This window comes from Carlito syrichta, unplaced genomic scaffold, assembly GCF_000164805.1.
Source record: "Carlito syrichta isolate Samal-C Ts95f unplaced genomic scaffold, Tarsius_syrichta-2.0.1 Scaffold305536, whole genome shotgun sequence".
Taxonomy (NCBI): Eukaryota; Metazoa; Chordata; class Mammalia; order Primates; family Tarsiidae; genus Carlito; species Carlito syrichta.
In genome coordinates, this window is record NW_007249632.1 from 373,391 (window position 1) to 396,973 (window position 23,583).

Genomic DNA, 23,583 nt, shown 5'->3' on the forward strand with positions numbered 1-23,583 from the left:
CCTCCCAGAAAATAATTGTTGAATGAATGGATAAATTAACGAAAGAAGAGAAACTTGGACTGGAATCCTGCCTACATAATTCTAGTGTTTTATAGGATATAAATCTCTATCAACTCTACTGTGCATTTGTTCTGCTTTTATAGTCTTCTTTCTCATCTCTAGTTTAGTAACAAACTTTTTTATATTATTAAAATAGTTATTTTCCCTTTTTTTGTTATTTTTAAATTTTCTTTTTTTTTTTCCTTTTTTTTTTTTTTTTGTCAGAGTCTCACTATGTCTCCCAGGCTGGCGTGCAAGTGGCACTCTCATGGCTACCGTAGTCTTAACCTGCTAGGTTTAGGCAATCCTTCCACCTCAGCCTTCCAAGTAGCTAGAACTACAGGCACACACCATCGTGCCTGGCTAATTTTTTGTTTTATTGTAGAGACAAGGTCTTGCTGATTACTCAAGCTGGTCTCAAACTCTGGGTACAGGCAATCTTTTCACCTTCTCCTCCCAAAGTGCTGGGATTACAGGTGTGAGCCACCATGCCCAGCTTAAAAAATATATATATCTTAATAAGATAAAAGGTTAATGTCTTGAATTTCTTTTAAAGCATTTCTAAAAGTGAGCTTTTTAAGAAAAATTATCCATATAGATAGTCAGGGGACATTTATGCAGTCTGGGGCTTCTTCTAGTGTGAAGATGATTTGGCTGAGAAGAGGAGGAGCAATGAGGTACTGCGTGGGGCCATCGAGACGTACCAAGAGGTGGCCAGCCTGCCTGATGTCCCTGCAGACCTGCTGAAGCTGACTTTGAAGCGGCGCTCAGACAGACAACAGTTTCTAGGTGGGTAAGGTGCAGTAAGAGTTAATTCAATAGGAAATGGCATGCTTTTATCTTGAAGAACCTAAGGGTCACGCATACTCTTAGGAGAGTTAAGTTACATGGGAAGACACCTGAGTTTTATAACTAATTTCAAGTAATTTACCTGTGTCCTCAATTGACCATCTCTAAAACTGATATAGCAATTCTAACAGGCATACCTTAGAGATAGTACAGGTTCAGTTCCAGACCACCACAATAAAGCCAGTCACATGATTTTTCTGGTTTTCCCATGTATAGTAAACATAAAAGTTATGTGTCCAGTACACTGTAATCTATTAAGTGTGCAATAATGTGTCTTTAAAAATGTGTAAACCTTAGTTTTAAAAATGCTTTATGCTCAAAAATGCTAATGATCATCTGTCCCTACAGTGAGTCATAATAGCTGTTAACTAATCAGGGTGAAGATTGCTAAAGTTTGGGGTGGCTGTGGCAGTTTCTTAAAATAAGACAACAATGAAAGTTTGCCAGATTGATTGACTCTTCCCTTCACAAAAGATTTCTCTGTAGCATGTGATACTGTTTAATAGCATTTTACCCAGAGTAACACTTCTTTCAAAATTGGAGACAATCTTCTCAAACCCGGCCACTGCTTTATCAACTATGTGCGTGTAATATTCTAAATCCTTTGTTGTCATTTCAATGTTTACAACATCTTCACCAGGAGTAAATTTCAAGAAACCACTTTCTTTGTTCATTTATAAGAAGCAACTACTCATCTCATGTATCATGAGATTGTAACAATTCAGTCACATTTTCAGACTAATTCTGGTTTTCTCGCTATTTCTATCTCATCTGTAGTTACTTTCTCCATTGAAGTCTTGAACTGTTCAAAGTAATACATGAGTGTTGGAATCAACTTCTTCCAAACTCCTGTTAATGTTGATATTTTGACCTCTTCTCATAACATGTGAATATTCTTAATGGCATCTATGATGGTGGATTCTTTCCAGAAGGTTTTCAATTTACTAAGCCTGGGTTTATCAGAGGACTCACTATCTATGACAGTTATAACCTTATGAAATGTATTTCTTAAATAATAAGACTTTAAAATTTAAATTGCTGCTTGATTTACAAATGGATAGTGTATTATCCAGACATGAAAACATGTCTCCATCAGAGTTTTGGGGTGATTAGATGCAGTGTCAATGAGCTGTAATACTTTGAAAGGAATCTACTTTTTTCAGCAGTAGGTCTCAACAGTGGGCTTATAATATCAGTAAACTGTGTTGTAAACAGATGTGCTGTCATCAGTTTTTTTTTGCTTTATTTCTATTTCCTTTTATGCACAGGCATAATTCTTAAGGGCACTAAGATTTTCAAAATGACAAATGAGCATTGGCTTCAATGTGTAGGTACCAGCTACATTAGCCCCTAACAAGAGAATCAGCCTATCCTTTGAAACTTTGAAGCTAAGCATTTTCTTCTCCTTTCTAGCTATGAAAGTCCTAGATGGCATCTTCTTCCAGTAGTTTGTCTACATTCAAAGTTTTGTCTACTTTGAAAATCTGATGTTTAGCATAGCCTCCTTCATCTGTGACCTTAGTTAGATCTTCTGGATCACTTGCTGCTGCTTCTATGTCCACACTTGCTGCCTCCCCTCACATTTTTATGTTATGGAGACGGTTTCTTTAATCTTCATGACCAACCTTTGCTAGCTTCAAATTTCTTTTCTGCCGCTGCCTCACCTCTCCAGCCTTCAAAGAATGGGAGAGAGTTAGGGCCTTGCTCTAGGTTAGGCTTTGGCTTAAGGGATGTTGTGACTGATTTGATCTTCTGTTCAGGCCACTCAGACTTTCTCCGTATTAGCACAAAGGCCGTTATACTTTCTTGCCATTCTTGTGTTCATTGGAGTAGCACCTTTGATTTCCTTCAATAACTTTTCCTTTGCATTCCAACTTGGCTAGCAATTTGGCACAAGAGGCTTTGCTTTTGGCCTATCTGGGCTTTTAACAGACCTTTGTCACTAAACTTAATAATTTCTAGCTTTTGATTTAAAATGAGGGAAGTACCACCCTTCCTTTTATGTGAACGCTTAATTGGCCTAATTTCAACATTGTTGTGTCTCAGGGAATGGGGAAACCAGAGAAGAGGAAGAGAGATGGAGACACATGTGCTTGGTGGAGCTGTCAGAACATACAGGTCTTGATTAGCTCTGCCACCTTATATGCGTGTGGTTTGTGGTGTCCCAAAATAATTGCAGTAGGAATATCAAAGATCATTGGTCACAGGTCACCATAACAGATATAATAATAATGAAAAAGTTTGAGATGTTGCAAGAATTACCAAAATGTGACACGGAGACGTGAAGTGAACACTTGCTCTTGGAAAAATGGTGCTGATAGACTTGCTGAATACAAACCTTCAACTTGTAAAACATGCAGTATCTGCAAAGTGCAGTAAAGCGAGGGACAATAAAACAAAGTGTGCCTATAATTACAAAGATGCAGATGGTATTTTTATACCTTTCCTTCCCCCGCTTTTCGCCCATTTTAAGGTGAGGTGAATAGAATGCTGAGAGCTTAGATTATTTGCCTAAAGGCCCATAGCTAATATATTAATAGGTCTGGAATCAGAAACTGTTTCTGTGATGCCAAATTATTTTCTCTCTTAACTATAACAAACTGATTCAGGGAGGTTGAAATTATCAGGGAAAAAAAATTATAGAGGAATGTTAGGTGTTTTGAAAATTTACTTGTAAGATTTTATCCTACACTAAGGAAAAGGTTAGCGTAAAATTTTAACCATGAAGTAAATTTGCAAATGCTTTGAAAAGAATATCACGTGATATTCTCTGGACTTACCCAGGTTCCCAGTGCCAATGGCAAGTAAGACTAGCTGCCAGCTAACTTCACATTAACCAGACTTGTAGCTCTCTCTCCTCAGCATGTCATTGTCAACCAGGAGGGAAGTAGCTAAGCCAGGAATCACTGCTGAGGCAAGTGCTCCACTGGCTGGATGTCTGCATGGACAGATTATCAATGTCACTTGGGAGAGACTCTTATAAGGAAGTGTCAAGGCCCGACTGATCCTTCTGACGGTTTTCTGAGGAATAGAATAAAGGGGAATGGTGTTACCTTTGTAGATGACCAAAATCTATGATAGGAGTAGAGCCCAACTGATGACTAAAAACTATAAGAAATGGCCAATTAGGCTTATGTCCACAGGGTGCAGTCCCGGGAAGGAGAGGCAGGGCCGGGCCTCCAGGGAGACAAAGCAGGCACTTGTCATGGACGTCAAGTCAGCATTACTGAGTTTTCCTTTTTCATCAGCCTCCAAGATGGCTCTGCTTAGCACTGTTTACTGACCCTGTAAACATTTAAAATGTTAATATTATGTTCATTATGGATGTTTTACATCAATTTCAATTTTTTAAAAAGGGTACATTAATCTATTTTTCACATGAAAATTATGAACTTTTTGGCGCCCTCTGACCTTTTGCCCCAAGTGTCTCCGTCATCTCAGCCTACTTCCCAGCCTGGGGAAGAAGACTGCCTAAGGAGAAATCTGACCCCCTTCTGCAATAACCCTTCGACATTTCAATAGGATCCTTTCCTCTGTGTGAGAATTAGGCAAATTCACTTGGGGATGTACTAAGGCAACTGCAGGCAGAAGATTTGGGTGAAAATGTCAAGATGATGAAGTTCACTCACCATGGAAGAGAGTTTCAAGATGGTGAAGTTCACTCACCTGGAAGAGAGTTTCAGAATACAGAGTGGAAGAAGCAGGGAGCAGATGGCTGCAGGAGGGATTTTTATCTGTGCCTTTGTTGTGACTAATAGGAGAAGTTTAAAAGAAGAGGGTGAGCCTAGGTGGGCAGGTAGAGGGAAGGAAGGGTATAGAAAAGTGAGCTTAGATGTGTCGGTGAGGGAATGACTGGAGTTCTGATTGGAATACAATTGACCAGGGGTTGAAGGGTATGGGGTAAGATGGTGATGCTTTATGCCAGCTAGTTGGTTAGTGGAGTATGCAGTGGCATTCGCTTATTATTCACAATCCTAGCTAATATTGAGTTTATGCACAACTAAGCCCTGTGGGTGATTCGTTTTTGTTTATTTTGTTTTGTTTTCATGTTTGCTAGTCTTGTTTTGCACTTTTTCTTTTATACAGTTTGTCTTTCCGACTGTGGAAAGGAGTAATAACAATTAGCCCATAAATTTTAAATTTCCATCAGTCAGCCTCAAAAATCAATTGAAGCTGTTCTTTTCATGATTCATGTAGTGCATAGTATGCTATCGTCCACCAGAGGGTCCCATAATACTGGATGATGCATCCTTTGCTCCATGACTAAATCTTTACCGACAGAGATGAGTATACTTAACTGAAGATGTGTCTGCAGTTAAATACTATCCTGAGTACCTTCGTAACTTTTCAACTTTTATGCAGGGTGCTAGACCCTGAAATCAATTTGACTTTTTATTGTTTACCCTCTATTCATAATTTTAAAGTTATTAAACCAAAAATATCTCAGGAAAACATTTTTTAACAAGGAATTAGTAACTAAATCTTTCTTAATATGGAATTCAACCTAAAAAGATAAATGATGATGAATTTAGACATTGAAAATGTCTTTAAAATGTTTATAATCAATATTATATTCAGTATCTACTTATGTCAGTCACTGATACCATTGCAACTACATCATGAAATTCTACTAGGTACTTAATAAGCCACTAATATATAAAGTCAGATTTAAACTGGTTTTCAGGTTCTGTCTAATAGTCTTTCATAATCTGTATTCTCATTAAAAAATTGTTCATAATCCGTTTTCTGTTTTCATTTCTATATATTTTCTTCCATAAACTCAGGTCATATGAGAGGTTCCCTGCTTACCCTACAGAGATTAGTTCAACTGTTCCCCAATGACACTTCCTTAAAGAATGACCTTGGAGTGGGATACCTCTTGATAGGAGATAATGACAATGCCAAGAAGGTTTATGAAGAGGTAAGCATCAGTCTCTAGTCACTATGTTAAAATATTTTTAACATTAAGTTCTAGTGCTATTGGTTTTAGCATTACTTTTTCCCTCTAATCAGAAGATTTTAAATCGTAATTAATTCTTAGTACATCAAAGTCTTCAACTTGTAATTGTGATATTTTTAAAGCGTCATTTTTATCTTTTCATAAATAGTCTTCCTAAAACTATTCTTTATGATAGGAAGAGGAACTCAAGTTTCTGTGTATATAAAAAACATATTTCCTTTTTTCCACCAGTAGTATGGTCTACAGAGAGTCTGCAAAACATGGCCCTTTCTTTTTTGTTTTAGTTTTTATTTTAAAGATGTAGGGTACACGTCAGGATCAGGCATGTGAATGATATCCATACAGGTGAAGTTTGGGCCTCCCATTGTACCTCACTTCACCTAGATTGGGATCAGGCACTCTTATTGATGTTATGTGCAACCCCTTGTCCCTCCCCTGGCAGAATCCTGCTATGGCCAGTCCCTTTCTTGTAGGATTGTGCTAGGTGTTCAGGGACCACTTATGAGTGAGAACATGTGGTACTCAGTTATTTGTTTCTGTGATAGATCACTGTGTATTATAGGCTCCAAATCCATTGAAGTTGTTACAAAGTCCATAATTTCATTCTCTTTTTGGCTGTATAATATTCCATTGTGTAGATGTACCACATATTTTTAATCCAGTCCACTTTTGATGAGCAGCATGGTTGGTTCCATGTTTTTGCTATTGTGAATAGTGCTTCAATAAACATGTGCGCATAGATATCTTTTTGTAGAATTATTTGAGTTCTTCTGAATATATTCCAAGTAGGGGAGTTGCTGGGTCATATGGAAGGTCAATTTCTAGTTCTTTTAGAAATCGCCACACTGTTTTCCATAAAGTTGAACTATTTTGCACTCCTATCAACAGTGCGGAAGTGTTCCTTTTTCTTCACATTCTCAAAAGCATCTGTTTGTTTGTTTGTTTTAATCATGATGGCCATTCTTACTGGAATTAGGTGGTATCTCAATATGGTTTTGATCAAAACTGCATGGTATTGGTACAAGAACAGGCATATAGACCAAAGAACAGTAGAGAGATCCAGAAGCAAAACCTCAATCTGTCAACCAACTTATCTTTGACAAAGCTTCCACCAACAACCACTGGGGAGAGAAGAACCTTTCAGTGAATGGTGCTGGGAAAACTGGCTGACCACATGCAGAAGAATGAAACAGGACCCCCTACCTATCACCATACACAAACATCAAAGCCCTAAACATAAAACCTCAAACTATAAGACTCTTAGAAAACACAGAAGACACCCTTACAGAGGTTGGAATAGGCAACCAATTCCTGATCAAAACCCCAAAAGCCCGTGCCATAAGAGATAAGATAGACAAGCAAGACCTCATCAAACTGAAAAGCTTCTGCAAAGCAAAAGAAACTATCAAGAGAGCTGGTAGATAGCCCACAGAATGGGTAAAAATATTTGCCAATTGTATATCTGATAAAGTCCTAACATCCAGGATCTACAAGGAACTCAAACATGCTGAAAGGGAAAAAAAAAACAAAACAGTCCCATTCAAAAGTAGGCAAAAGACATGAAAAGACACTACTCAAAAGAAGACATAAGAACAGCCAACAGGAATATGAAAAAATGCTCAGCCTCACTAGTCATCAGAGAAAAGCATATCCGTATCCTTTTCATGATTATGGAATAAATTACTCACTTTTCAGAAGGGCATTGACTCTTCAGATCCTCTGGCAAGGAGGCATTTCAAAAGACTTCTACTTTATAAGGATATTTTAATAGATAATCTGTAAGTCACAAGTAACTATAAAATCTAGAAAACTCCTTAGGAGGAATTCATTGAGTACAGAATAGCAGGATACCCAATGGACTTTGAAGCTGGAGAAAGTTAATGCCTCTATACAAGAAAGATGAGCACATTTACTTGTTATTCTTTAAATTAGGCCTGCTGATAATTAGTTATCAAGGTAGTGTAGTCTACATCAAAATGCTATTACTCAGTTACAGCCAATACAGTTTCTTCTACAGTATTTTATTTTTTTAAGAGACAACATCTTGCTCTATTGCTCAGACTGGAGTGCAGTAGTATGATTATAGCTCACTGCAGCCTTAAAATTCTGGGATCAAGCAATCCTCCCATCTCTGCCTTCCAAGTAGCTGGGACTATGGGTGACTGCTCCTGTACTCAGCTCATTAAAAAAAGATGTTTTTTGGAATAGCATCTTGTTATGTTGCCCAGGTTTGTCCTCACCTCCTAACCACAAGCAATTCTCCTGTCTCAGCCTCCTGAGTAGCTGGAATTGCAGTCAAAAGCCACTGTGCCCAGCTCCTACATTCTTTTTAAAATGCCATCAAGTACAGCAATTTCACATTCAGTCCAGAGATTAGGTCTACTCTCAAAGTGGCACTTCCTCTGCTATTGCTGCTTTTGCATAATTGAAAATCATTAAATTTTGGAGCAGTTGTCTTTTTACTCTTCTCATAATTTTTATGTTTTTCTTAGAGAGCAGAAATAAGACCTTTGCTTTTCATAACCACTAATATCTACACAGAGTGAATTGAACCTACAATATTGAAAACGCGTACCATCTACTAAAGACCTCTTCCAGGTCATAAAATAATTCCATGTGGGACATTGTATTTGCTAGTGGCCAAAATATAACACTCAGTTCTCTGTCTTACAGAATTTGGTTAAAGGAAGCATCATATATCTCAGTGATTCAGGATCTTGTGAATGTAAGAGTTGCAAGCTATAGCAGACATATCCATTATTTTATCACAATCAGAGTACACAATGATGCAACTGTAGAATTCCTTTCTTCCTCCCTCCTCTCTTTCTTTTCTCCTCCTTCCCTCTACTCTCCCTTCCTCCCTCATTCTTTCCCTTCTTTTCTTCCTTCCTAGTAGAATTATTTACTGTTTTCCTTCTTCTGTCCCTCTACTCTTCCTCTCTTCCTTTCTCCCTTCCTACTTCCCTCTCTCCTTCCTTCTTCCGTCTAAAAATCACTAGTAAGTGCGTCTATGTGCCAAGCATATCAGGGCAAGTTTGGAAAGCATTTACTAGTTTCTCTCACCATCTATGAATTTGTCTGTCTTCACTTTAAAAACCTTCCTTGGCTGGGTGTGGTGGCTCATGCCTGTAATCCCAACATTTTGAGAGGCCAAGAAAGGAAGATTGCTGGAGTTTGAGACCACCGTGGACAACACAGCAAGACATCCCCTCTACCAAAAATAAAATAATTAGCTGGGTATTGTGGTGTGCACACTGCAGTCCCAGCTACTTAAGAAACTGAAGTGGAAGGTTTATCTTAACCCAGGAGGTCAAGGTTGTGGTGAACTGTGATCCTGTCACTGCACTCTCACCTGGGTGACAGAGTAAGACTTCAACTCAAAAACAAAACAAACAAGAATATCTTCCTTGAGTGTATTTGTCCCTTTACCTAACACTAAATTTCACATGTGAAATGTTTTAATTCATCCTGAAAAATAAAATTTACCTGCTGTTGTCTAAAATATAGTCATATTATACAATTGAGTGAATTTATCTTTTTAAAAAAGCATTGATAGACTGAAAATATGTGTAGGGATTGCCTTTTCTCCCCTTCTCTCCTTTCTAAGTTAATAATCTGTATCTAATGGATGCTTTTTCCTTAACCAAAGTTTATCGTGATATGTTTATGTCTCCATCAGAGCTCATTTTCAGATAAATAATATTGCAATCACATCTTTTCTACATGTTGATTTTTATTGTTGCGTAAATGTATAACAGTTCCCTTTCTGGATTTTTGCTGCTTTCATTTCAATAAAGAGACCAGCTCTGAAATGGTCTGAGGTAGACCTCTCCTGTCTGTAGCTTCGGAACCTCTTGCTTCTCTTCCAAGGTGGCGCCACTGCCAGCTGCCCAAGCTGCCACGGCAGGGAGGCCACTGCTGTTCCTGACTTCTCCTACACCTCATGTGCAGCTATTCAGTCAGTCAACACACATTTATGAGAACACACACAGTAGCTTTGGAAATGATAGTTGGTGAATCAAACCCAGAACGGGCCCCTCATGGAGTTTGTGGTCTGGCACCAAATCACTAATTGCTGTCCATTTAACCTTCTGAATATCTTTCACATCTCTGTTCTTTCTTAATGCAACACTTATCATCTCTTGCCTGAATGAGGAGGACTGGTGTCTCCTGTCCTGCCCTGCTTTCCCCGACCTTTATCAACACCAGCTCACAAATCTCACCATTGCACAAATCCCACCGTCTCTCTCAGCTTTTTCTGTGGCTCCCACTGTCCCCAGCAGTGGTCTTCGTGCATTTGGTCACAGATCCTTTTACACGAGAATGTCCAAGCAAATACTTGTAATATATTTATGTATCTATAATGTGTATATATACTAATATATTGTGTATAATATAAAAGGTACACACTCCAAAGTAAGTTTTAAGGTGAAAGAAAACATTTAAGATGCTTTTAGAATTTCAGTTGCCAAAAATGTTTTAACTCTCCCTAAAAAATTAATATTTAGTCATATCGATAGGCGGTGTTTTTTATGATGATATGACTTTTTAAAGTCCTACCAATGTGTCATATGAAGAGTTTGCACTGAGAGCAGAAATGTTAGCTGTACCAGTTTGTTGTTATATGTGTGCATACGTGTGTGTATTGTATGTAGAGAAAGAGAGAGAATCTGTGTAACGCTGTTGTAGTTGACCCTTAAACAATGTGAGGTCCTGGGTATCAAACCCTAATGCCATCAAAAATCTACATATAACTTTTGTCTCCCCTAAAACTTAACTCCTAACAGCCTACTGTTGAACAGATACCTTACTGATAACATAAACCACCAATTAACATATATTTTGTATGTTATATGTATTTTATACTGTATTCTTGCAATATAGTAAGCTAGAGAAAAGAAAACATTATTAGCTGGAGTGGTTGTTGACGCTTGTAATCTCAGCACTTTGGAAGGTCGAGGCAGAAGGATTACTTGAGCCTAGGAGTTCAACACCACCCTAGACAAATAGTGAGACCTTGTCTTTACAAAATAAAAATGTTTTAAATTAACCAGGCATGGTGGTGCATGCCTGTAGTCCCAGCTACATGGGGGTCTGACACAAGAGGATCACTTGAGCCCAGGAGTTAGAGGCTGCAGTGAGCCGTGGTGGTGCCACTGCCCTTAATCCTGGGCAACAAAGTGAGACCATAACTTAAAAAAAAAGGAAAAGAAGCCAGGCTCGGTGGCTCAGCCTGTAATCCCGCGCCTTTGGGAGGCTGAAATGAGTGGATTGCCTGTGCCCGCGGGTTCGAGACCCACCTGGGCAGCGAGACCTCATCTCTACAATAAATCAAAAAATTTAGCCGGGCGTGGTAGCGCATGCCTGTAATTCCAGCTACTTGGAAGGCTGAGACGGAAGGATCGCCGGAGCCCAGCAGGTCGAGGCTGCGGTGGCCAGGAGCGGCCACTGCACTCCAGTCTGGGCAACAGAGTGAGACTCCAACTCAAAAAAAAAAAAAAAAAAGGAAAAGAAAAAGAAAGAGAGAAAAAAGGAAAGAAAATGCTATTAAGAAAATCATAAGGAAGAGAAAACATATTTGCTCTTTGTTAAGTGAAAGTGGATCATCATAAAGGCCTTGTGGTCTTCACGTTGAGTAGACTGAGGAGGAGGAGGAGAAAGAGAAGGAATTGGTCTTGCTGTCTCAGGGGTGGCAGAAAATCTGTGTGTGAGTAGACCTAGGCAGTTTAAGCCAGTGTTGTTCTAGGGTCAACTGTGGCCTCAATCTCGGTTTCTTAGAAATCTCATAAAACCACGTGTCACTTTCTGAGTGTCTGTTGATTATAACACCCCAACCCTCCCATTTGTACTGAAGGGGACCTGTGACTGTCCACCATGCAGACAGTAGGAGAGCCACAGAGTTTGTTTCATACTGCATTTTCTATTTCAGAAACAGATATCTGTAGAAGTGTTTGTAATTTCTTTCTACTCCCCAGGGGATTATCTTATACATGATACTAAACAGGACTTTTTTGTGATTTTGACTTCTGCCCTCTTCTCCAACCACTTTTTGTTTGTAATTTAATATTCCCTTTTGCTCTTTCTGGCCCACTATTCCTTTTTACTTACTCTCTATTATGCCTTGAATGCCTTGTCTCCCACTGCATCTTATATTCCTTCTCCTGGTGAACTCCTATTCATCCCTAAATACCTTTCAGAGCTTGCCCATGTCCACACTCACCTTAGATTCAGCTAGGTGCCCCTGCTGTTTACTTCCTCATGCTTCATGCCAGTCTCTATGGCTTCACTTACCACTTGCATTACCATTGTCTGCTTAAGAATCTGTCTCCCTCACTTGACTAAGAGGCCCCTGGAAAAAGAGAATAGATCTCATTCATGTTTATATGTCCTGGGCCTAGAAGAGTTCTGTGTGTTCTAAAATGTCTAGAAGACCGGGCACAATGGCTCATGCCTGTAGTTCCAGCACTTTGGGAAGCTGAGGCAGGAAGATTGATGGAGCCCAGAAATCCACAACCAACCTAGACAAAATAGCAAGACCTCATCTCTAAAAGAATACCAAAAAATTAGGCAGGCATGGTAGCATGCACCTTTTGTCTCAGCTTCTCAGGAGACTGAGGTGGAAGTATCACTTGAGCTCAGGAGGTCGAGGCTGCAGTAAGCCAGGCTCGTACCACTGCCCTCCAGCCTGGACAACAGAGTGGGACCCTATCACAGAGAAAGTTTAGAGAGAGAGAGAGAGAGAAAAAGGTTGAGCTAGTAAATGAATACATTTGTTAATTACTTGAGATGATGGTTCTGTGCCTCCAGTAGGCAGAAATGTCATCTGTGTAGCTGTAATAATTATAATAATTTTTGTGGTTATGCTAGCAAAAACGTGATCTGCCTCAATTTAGCTCAATTTCAGAGGTATTTATTGAGCTCTTGCTCAGCATCTAGCTGAGGAACAGTGCTGCAAATGATACAGAAAAGCAGGATCTGGGCTTTCAGAGACCTCATTAGGGAGGAAAGCCCAGCATGCACCCATCCATGCATTTAGTGCCGATTTCTCAAGTTCCTGCTGCATGGCAGGCACCGGGGATGAAAACTAAGTGAAATAGACTAAATCCCTGTGGAGCCTACATTGTAGTAGAGGGAATAAAAAATATCATAGGTTGGATGGTGATGAGTGCCATGAAGAAACATGAATGAGGACAAAGATGCGGGAGAGTGACTGGTAATGAAGTTGGCAGAAGAGGGGGCTGTTTTGATAGTAGAGGTGGTGGTCAGGGGGTCACCCTGAGATGGTGACCTTCAAGCAAGGATTTCCTTCATTAGGTTAAAGGAGTCAGTCATCTGGATATCTTGTGGAAGAACTTGAGTCAGAGGAATATCGTGCCAGGGTCCTGAGCCAGGGGTGCCTTTCACTTGCTCTGGAGCAGCAAGGAGTGTAGTGTGCCTCAAAGGTGACTGGGAAGTGCCTGAGAAGAGGCAGGAGGGGAGGCCAGAGAATGGACCAGCCTAGCCCAAGGGAGTCCTGGGGGGTGGTTCCAAGTACAGGGTCTTGTACTCTGAGTGAAATGGAGCAGAGGAAGGATGAGATCAGATCTGCCCCCAAGATCTAGTGAATTCACTCGGCCCTATGTGGCGAATGGACTGCTTGAGAGCAGGCCTTGGGGTACAGTGGATCAGCAAGTAATAGGCCCCTGTGAGAAGGTAAGGAGAGATGACGAGGCTTGGACCAGGGTGGCAGCAGTGAAGGAAGCAACAAGTGGTGTGATTCTGAATATACTTGAAAGGTAACATTGGCCAGATTTGCTAATGAATGGGGTGCAGGACCAGATCCAAGATGAAAACACTGAAGTGTTGGTATTGTACGCTGTGTGGACCCATCAAGGTTATGGCATCTTCTCCCTGTGTTCATTTGCTCCTTCTGTGTCAGAGCCTCATGGTGGCTGTGGCTTTCCTTTTTCTACCCATGCTCCAACATGAGAAGAAGAGTTAGGAGATACATTTTTTTCTCTACATGCATCCAACTCAAACCTTCCTCATCTTTCTCTTTTGTTCCACATATTAATTTATCTAAGCAGCTTCACGAGTTGAATATTGTTGTTTTGATTTCTCACTGCTAAAATTTAATTTAGAGGCATTTTGCATATTTTATCTTTAAATCAGAGTAAATGCTTATAATAATAAATAACGATGTGGTTTTTATGAAATTTTTACCTAGATTTTATCACAGAATATGGGATTTGCTCATCATATTATCCTCAGTGCTTAAAATGGTTTGGGTACTCTGGAAGTTGCTTTGTTGAATGACTGTATTGTGACATATTACAAATCAAAATCTAAATTTTACTTTAGTTAAGGTCATGTATAAAGCTTATATATGAAACGGTGTCTGATAACCATCCAGCGTTGTCTCCAAGTATAACAAATTCAAAGCAATCTCCCCCTGATCACTAAAAAAATCTTCAAGTCATGTCAATTGACAGATATTTTGCTGACTTGCATCAGTAAAGCAGTGTTTTAGCAGTTATTGCCCTTTCATTCAATCCTTCATTCTTGAAGAGCCATTGTGTACATGTGAAAAGCATATTGATTGAGTTGCAGGGAAACGAGGCCATTGAAGTTTAATGATATTGCCACCAGAAAAAGTACTACAATGTTTTAAACTGTAACATCATAATCCAATCTAAGTACAGCAAAGCAAATGAAAATTTGTTTTGGCCGTCATTTGTAGTCAATCACTCTAGCTCTTCGTTTTCTTTGTGTTTAGGTTCTGAGTGTGACACCTAACGATGGCTTTGCCAAAGTCCATTATGGCTTCATCCTGAAGGCACAGAACAAGATCGCTGAGAGCATTCCCTATTTGAAGGTAATTCTCACTGCTCTTCCTCTTCTTTCATCTTCGGATCCCTTTGAGTCATTGGGACATCCTTGATGATGCACTGTAGATTGATTGGCATGCACTGCTGGGTCTTTCATAGTACACTCTCTGACCATGATACTGGTAGGCAGCCTCTGCTATAACTGTCGGTATGTCAGATGTCAAAATACCAACCATGTGAGCAAGACCATTTGGAAAGGACTTTATGAACAAATTCCTAAAACTGAAATTGTTATTAGTTTACAAATAAATGAAAAAGGTAGAAAAAAATGAGTGACATTTTAAATATTTTAAAATATGGAGAATGCATGAAATTTTCCTTTTGCAAGTTAATCATGTATTGAGTCTACTCTGAACAGGGCTCTTGGCTAGCTACGCAAAGTGTGGTAATAAATGCAAATTGAATAGGCCAACCCCGAGCTTATCTGATAGCTCAAAATATTCAGATTAAAATATGCTATGTTTTTCTCATATCTGGTGAATCAATTCACCAGAATCTCATGTGGTCTAGTACAGGGCTGTTCTAGAATTTCTGCCATGATGGCAGAAAGCATTCTCCAGTATTGATGGTCATACTCGATTCTGGATTCTCCAGTATGATGGGCACTGATCTCATGTGGCCATTTAGCACTTGAAATGTAGCTACTAGAACTGAGGAAGTGAATTTTTCATTTTATTTAATTTTAACATAGATAGTGACATGTGACTAGAGGCTACCATATTGGACGGATACCTGATTACATAGCTGTGAACTTCTTTAAGTAACAGTATATTCCACTTTTATGATCTCCTTCTTTTACAGGACTTAAATCAGATTTTCCAAATAACAACCCACTGATTGCAAATAGCTTGCATGTTTTGTTTGGCCAGCATAGTTCTATTATAAACAACTTTAATTGCTTGCCTCATTTGACTCTGGAAAGTTCATATCTGGCCCACTTACCTACACACTGAGCTGAGCAGTGGTGCCCCCCTTGGAGTTGGGCTGTCTCTGGGTGCCGGTAAACCCTTACATTCCCTGCCAAGGCCCTGTGGGCATGTGGGTTTCTCTGATTTAAATTGTCCCCTTTATATTTCCTTTGACAAAGGACAGCTTGATAATACTCCCCTTCAGATATGGAGAAAGTGAGACCTGTGTTGGTTAGTTAAACAGGCAAGGGCATGTGTTGGTGAGCTCTCCTTCCAAACTGAGTGATGTTTCTTCTATCCCCTCATGTGACTTGCTACTTTCCAACATTATGCAAATAAAATTTCTTCCTAGTGAAAAATAATAAGCTTCCTGTGAAGAGGCCTCAACAATGCAGATTTTTTAGAAAGAAGTCCTTGACATGTAGATATTTTTTTTACTTTTGACTTTTGCTTTTCTAAATTCATTCTCTTGCTTTAATATTTTCTCTTAAAAATTAAAGGAAGAGAAGGGAAACATAAATTTCAATTTTAATCTTTGTGTGTGAAGTGAAAACATCAGCTAAATGTTTTAGGATAGAGATTTGTTTAATAAAAATTACATTTTTAAAGATTCGGATTAGCTTTGATTCTTCTGTGTGTTTTGTAAAAAAAAATTATTAAAAGGTAAGGACACATTTGTTTTGAGTAGAAAGAAATAGTACTTGCAGTTGGGCTGCCATCACTTCAAACATGAGCAGTTAAACATTTTGGTTCAGGAATAAAAAGTCTCTAGATGACATATGGTCAGATTTGGAGAGCAAAATAATGTGAGAGCTATCCTGCCAGAGAAATTCTTTAGAATATTTAACTATGATTGCTCTCACACAGAAGGTGCACAAAGTATCATACTAATTTTATGGGCTATTCCACTATGGAGTAATGATAGTTACATATAGCTTTATGATCTCCTCTTGCTTTTGGATTGCAAATATTGACCAATCAACTCATTGTCAAATTTTCACAGAGATATATTTTTCTGGTTCTTAGATTTTTGTATAATATGCCATAGGAAAATCCACATAAATGAAGAATGGAATCTGGCGTTTAATTCTTTCACAAATACTAACACTGTCTCTCTACAGGAAGGAATAGAATCTGGAGATCCTGGCACTGATGATGGAAGATTTTATTTCCACCTGGGGGATGCTATGCAGAGGGTTGGGAACAAAGAGGTAATGGGTGTGTGAACTTCTTCTTCTCTCTCACTGAGGATTAATTTGGGGGAATAATTATTCCTACGGGAAAGTTATAATTAAAAAATATATTTTGGGCCAGGCTTGGTGGCTCAGCTTGTAACCCAGTGCTTTGGGAGGCGGAGGTGAGTGGATTGCCTGAGCCCGCGGGTTCGAGACTCGCCTGGGCAACTTGGCGAGACCTCATCTCTACAATAAATCAAAAAATTAGCCGGGCATGGTAGCACGCACCTGTACTTCCAGCTACTTGGAAGGCTGAGGCGGAAGGATCGCCGAAGCCCAGCAGGTCAAGGCTGCGGTGGCCAGGAGCATTCCACTGCATGCCAGTCTGGGCGACAGAGTGAGACTAAAACTCAAATATATACACACACACACACACACACACACACACACACACACACACACACACAGAGAGAGAGAGAGAGAGAAAATATCAACCTTTGCAGACTGTGATTTAAACTCTTTAGCTATTTAAACTGTGTTTGGAACAACCCAAAAGCTCAAGTTTAATCCTATTAAGAATTCTTGGGATTTGGTGTTTATAGTTTCTTTGAAGAAGTCAGCTAAGTAAGCACAAGAGCAGTCTTTAAATTGGTGTGTGTCTATGTGTTTGTGTATGTATGTATTTGTGTGCCTGTAGAGAAAGAGAAAGAGAAATTGCCTTGGACAAGTATTTTTCTAATTATGAGATAAAGAGATGTCTCTGAAATTATTTAAATTTTAAAATATATTTGTTTGCCTGAATTTGTTTTTGTTTTATTTTGGAATTTCAAAACTAGTTATTTTTACATTGAAGTCGTTACTTAACCGATTTCTAAGAATGCTGATCCTGCTGGTTAGTTGTGTAATTACCCTCTGAAATATGTAATACCAAACTTAAGATTAATACTTATGGCTATAGTAATGACAGGTACTCACACACAAAAAAATGTTGTAGCTAAAACAAGTTACATGTTTTCTTTGGGACGATTACTTTTTTCTGAATACAGCTTCTATAACATAATATTGGATCATTAATCACTACATCAGGGACTATAAATTTCAAAACAATTAGTTGTTTATATGGCACTGCTGGATGGCGAAGCCCGCCTTTCCTGTCCTGCACTATTGCAGGGGTGCTAGGCTGGGCCGTGCTTTGGAGACAGTGAATAAAAGGGTAGTAGTGTGACACTGAATTTTTGTAACCATTGTGTTCCATATACTTAAGTGACATCTAAGGATAACACAGCTTCAGGTTTCTAAAATTAATAAGAACATGGAACCATCTGGACAGTTGAGGGTTCAGAGAGGCGAGGGGTTTTGTGACAGGGCTGCCTGCTGGAGACATGAGCAGACTTAGGGTACTAGAAATTTGGATAATTGACACTATTTTCTTCATACATTTCTATGAATCTGTACCTTTCCTCCTCTGACCTATCAAACAGTCAACTGAAACAGAACGAGACATTACAACTGAAGAGCTGACTGGGCGCTGTGCCTCAGCCTGTAATTCCAGAATTTGGGGAGGCCAAGGTGAGAGGATTTCCTGAGCCCAGGGGTTCGAGACCAGTCTGGGCAACTTGGTGAGATCTCGTCTCTACAATAAATCACAAAAACTAGCCGGGCGTAGTAGCGTGCATCTGTAGTTCCAACTACTTGGAAGGCTGAGGTGGAAGAATCACCTAAGCCCAGCAGGTCAAGGCTGTGGTGGCTGTGAGTGTGCCACTGCACTCCATCCTGGGCAACAAGAGTGAGACTCTAACTCAAAAAAAAAAAAAAAAAGAAAAGAAATGCGAAGAGCAAGAAGGGAGAAGAAATTGCTGATTAATAATCATATTTGCATCCCTTGGTTCTTTTAGGTGTGGTACCTCTTTGAATGAGAGGGAAAAGAATGATTTTGCTATAGTATCTATCACTGGATAAATGTTCATGTCTGACTATGGTAAATGTAATTGTCACTGATTAATTTATTTGAACATTTCAAGGTCCAGGGCAAAGACAGATAAAAGACTTATATGATTTATCTCATATCTTAGATGAAAACAGCCCTTACTTCAAGGACAATGAATTCACTACTAAACACTTGTTAAGGGCTTGGGATTTGAACCTATGGGACTGTTCTACCTGCTTATTTATCATTAATATGCAAAGAACAGCACAGTTCCTGAATTTACAAAGTTCATAGAGATTAATCATTACAGGAGACCAGAAACCAATAGAAACCCCATTTTCGTTTAATCCCAATATTAGGTGTGGAATCTGAATTGGTTGCTGTACTCTGAGTTTGTATATTGGGAAGTAAACACCTTCCTAGTTTTAAGTATAGAGCACTGCTCCAGCTCTGGAAGAGGATAGACCCATGAAAAGCTAACACTCTGTGCTACAGAGACTGTTAATAAAGTGGGTTTTGAGTGAAATTTTTCTGACTGGTTAATTTAGTATGGACAGGAAGAGAAAGGAAGAAAAACCATGATAGTCTTGCATCAATTTAGCTTCAGCTGTTCCTTGCATTTCAAATACAAGGAACTTTGTAACTTCCAAATCCACATTCTAGCTAGATCGAGTCTTCTGTAAGTCCTGAATCACCTGTCAACTGCCTGTTCAGCGTCCCCACACAATAGTACAGACACAACTTGTCTTCCTTTAAACCTTTATTCCTCCTGAGTTCCTTCTCTCATTCGATGATATTGCCAATTTCCTAGGACCAGGATTTGAGTGAGCTTCAGCTTCTCCCTCTGCTCCTCACTCCAGTCTAGTCAGGGCCAGTTCTGGGGATTCAACTTCCTCAGGTCTTTGGTATCCACCTTATCCTCCCTCTTACTCAATGCTCATTGCAGTCTTTGTTGCCTGCTGCCCCAATGATAACAGTAAGAACCTAGATGTTGTTTTTCGCTATATTCTCCATCTCTTTCTAGGGCAACCTATGCTGAAAAAACCTTCTGTGCAAAATAAAATAAGGTTCTATTTGCATGTGATGGCATTTATAGTCCTCCTCAGGCAGGTTGCAGCCAGCTGTTCTTACCAGAAGTGTGTCTCCCAGGCCCCAATGGCAGCAGGCTCCAGACAGAACAGACTCCAGGTGGAGCCCATGGCCTGGGCTCTTTTAGACTGGAATCTTTTGACATACTATTTTCTGCATGCATGCACACACATGTGCGAGTGTGTGTGTATGTGTGTGTGTGAGAGAGAGCAAGAGAAAGAGAACCATACGCTGCAATGATTTGAAGAATGTAGAGATGACATTGATAGAAAACACATTTAAGAAGGTGACCCAGGTGCTCTTCCTGTGTGGTGTCACTGATTAGATATATGAAATTGCTAATTAGACAGAAAATAATAAAGGAAAGTTTTCAGAGGATTCTAACTTGATAATTGATTTTCTAGTAAATTTTATTGTAAAGCGGTTTCTTTTTTTTTTTTAATAAAAGCAATCTAGGTGAATTCACTGGGTTGCCTATGTCATGTTTCTTTGAAGGTGATTTTTTAAATTTTTCTGATATATCGTACTCACGGTTTGATATATTCTAGGAGTTCAGTGGCAGGGGAGTGCTAAATTAAGGGTCCTATCTTGGTGCAGTAGTACTTTGTCAGAAAAATTCTTACAGATAGTTGAAACATGTCATTGTAAGTGAAGTGACCTGCCCAAGCATCCAGCATGTTGTGTGGTAAAGGCCAGGACTAAAATCTAAGAACTTCTAAGTCCTAAACAAGAGCTGTAATGTTTGCTGTTTTGATTTTCCTATAATAAGTTTTTTTCTCACTATTTAAAAATATTCTTAGTCTTTAAAATATATTGTTGATGACTCAAAAAATGGATTATCAGACTGTTGAAAAAATAATTTGTTATAATTAACATTGTTGTTCCCTTTTGCACTGAAAGCTATAGGAAATAAAATCCTAAATTCAAATTAGACAAAAAAAACCCCAGAGGAATTAATTTCAAAGGTAAATGCTATTTTTAAAAAATTAGACAACAATTAGCCATTTAACTTTCTCGTTTTTAATGAAATTCTAAGAACAGACATGTATTTTAAGAAAAAATATATAAAAATAATTAGTATATGCATTCTTAATTTGAGATACTAATGAGAAAAATAATCATATAAGAAATCAGTTTGATAGTTTTTGTTAAGTAATACAAAGATGGGAGAAAAGTAGAACAAGCTGCCAGAAGTCTACATTCTAGTACAAGAGATTTAGCCTTCAAAAACTTCAGTTTCAACATTTGTAAAATGGAGATATATGGGTTTATTGAAAGATCAAATGAGACTACACATGTAAAAGCAAGTAGTAAATGTAAAGTGTTATTGAAAATATCAGGTGGTATTCATGATAATAGTTGTCTGAAGAGGAAGGAGAAGCCTGGGGTTGGAAAGAATACAAGGGTAATATTTTTCTGTATCAGTAGTGAGTCAAGATTGCTTTTGTGTTATTTTGTAAATCTATTTCTACATTTCTAAATATTCTGTAAAGTAAATAAAATGGCAAAATCACACACACACAAAAGAAAATATAAGATCGCAATGCCATCACCCTTCATTTTTTTAATGAAGGACAATTTGAAATAGTGAATTTTAAAAGACTTTTAAAAGTTAACGTTTTTTGCATCCAAAATTTATCCGGAAGTTTATGAGGAAGACATTCAAGTCGATATTAAACACTTATTTTTGTTGATCAACAATATATTTGAAATCACTCGTCAAAAGTAATCATTAGATCGGACTTGTAATAATGGAAGGGATCATGTTAATTGCACCTTTGGAAACCCTTCCATTCCAAAGACAATGGAGCATGCATGGTTCAGGAAGCATGCAGGAAGGGCCACTTGGAGAGCATATGGTGAGGTCGTCATTTGAAGGAGCCATATGGGGAAGTATACTCTGCAGCCAGCTGTCCCTGAAAAGGCTAGTCATGGAGGCAAGTTGTATCAGGTTACAGCTAGCCTAAAGCCACAAATGTTATCCCTTATGGCTGAAAAAAATTATAAACAAACAAAAAAATGCCCTTTTAAAAAGTCTAATATAGGCTATCACTATATTTATTACCAACTCAGAATAATATTTCCCTACTGCTAACCTAATTTAATGGAGGATTTGCACTCTGTCACCCTAGGATAACCTTCTTAAATGTAGACATGGAAAGAAAGTACATATGAAAAGAAATTACTCTCCAGTTCAGCAAATGCAAAGTCTCTAAATAAATTATTAATCCTTTTTTTTTTTTTAAGGAAACATAAAATAGAAATGAGAACTAGGATATAAATATAATCCCCTTTGATGTCTTATTTATCTGTTCAACAAATAAGTGCTAGACTTGTGCTGGACACTTTGGGGGAAGCCAAAATGTGTAGGGCATGAACCCACAATTCAGAAAGCATACAGCCTCACAGAGAAAATAAACATAAACTGCATGTGTGCATTTATATGAATAGGTCATAATCGGAAACCCAATGAAGTAAAACAGTGTTTTCAACAGATTTCAATAGATGTGGCTACCTAACTGCAAGCTCATTGTTTAAGTGTCTCAAAGTAATACCTTACTTTTCATGTCTTTGATTTTAACATTAATAAAAACTGCTTCATTTAAAGAACAGTTTGGAGCACATTTCTTTCCTGTTCCTTCAGGCATATAAGTGGTATGAGCTTGGGCACAAGAGAGGACACTTTGCATCTGTCTGGCAGCGCTCACTCTACAATGTGAACGGACTGAAAGCACAACCTTGGTGGACACCGAGAGAAACGGGCTACACAGAGTTAGTAAAGGTGAGTGCAAACTTATACATCATCCTAGTAATTGTCTGTTTCCTACTCAGAATCAGAAAATATTTATCATAGAAGGGAATGTCAGGGAGGGGATTAATTTTGTTTCCAATGACATTTGTAAAAAATGTTGGAGAAAGAATCTTTTCATTCTATCAACCAAAAATTTAATTTAGATAATGAAGAGTGGAATTTGTCTAGAATAGTAGTTCTCACATTTTTTGTGTTTAAGACTTTTTTATACTCTTTAAAATTATGGAGCACCCCAAGGAATTTTTATTTATGAGTGTTATATTTATCAGTGTAAACATTAGACATTAAAACTGAAAGAAAATTTTATATATATTTATAGATTCATTAAAAATAATAATATTAACCCCATTACATGTTAAATGTAAATAACTTTTTTAAATTATATTTTTAAAACAAAAAATATATGGATAATATTTGAATTGTTTTATATGTTTACATATATTTTAAAATCTGAATTAATAGAAGACAGTAGGATTCTCACATCTATTTCATATATAACCTTTCAAGCTGTGATATTACACGTCACATAGCTTCTGGAAAACTCTACTATGTGCCCATGAAAGAACGAGCATGAAAAGAGCAAATAACATCTTCGTAATATTAAGAAAGTAGTTTTGCTCTTGCAGACCCTTCAAAGAGTTTAGGGAACCCTCAGATGTCCTTGGACCACACTTTGAGAACTACTGATCTTGAGGATATGGAAAGTAAAGGCAATTATAAGTATTTTCTGAAAATGTTCTGGAACTTAGACAAACTAGATGTTTCTAACAACTTAATGGCTACAAAAAATTGGAGGCCTTTGTATTGGTAGATTAAATCTGAACTTTAACACTGTGTGCTCTGTGATTTTGGTAAGGGTTGATCAGAAATTTACTTTGGCTTTGGTAAGCCCCTCTTCTTAGATGCATTAATAAAATGGGACTCATAGTTAATTAACTCATGGTTTCAATAATATTT

The 23,583-nt window shown here is 38.3% G+C and overlaps 1 protein-coding gene across 1 annotated transcript in view; it reads left to right on the forward strand.

Moving 5' to 3' along the window:
• The window catches only part of ASPH (aspartate beta-hydroxylase), a 207,459-nt gene that overhangs the window by 137,220 nt on the left and 46,656 nt on the right, over positions 1–23,583 (forward strand). Inside the window, exons 18-22 of the mRNA XM_008061710.2 lie at positions 678–828; positions 5,673–5,809; positions 14,604–14,702; positions 16,745–16,834; positions 22,459–22,596. Of these exons, the coding sequence (XP_008059901.2) occupies positions 678–828; positions 5,673–5,809; positions 14,604–14,702; positions 16,745–16,834; positions 22,459–22,596 (615 nt within the window). The remainder of the gene's footprint in view (positions 1–677; positions 829–5,672; positions 5,810–14,603; positions 14,703–16,744; positions 16,835–22,458; positions 22,597–23,583) is intronic.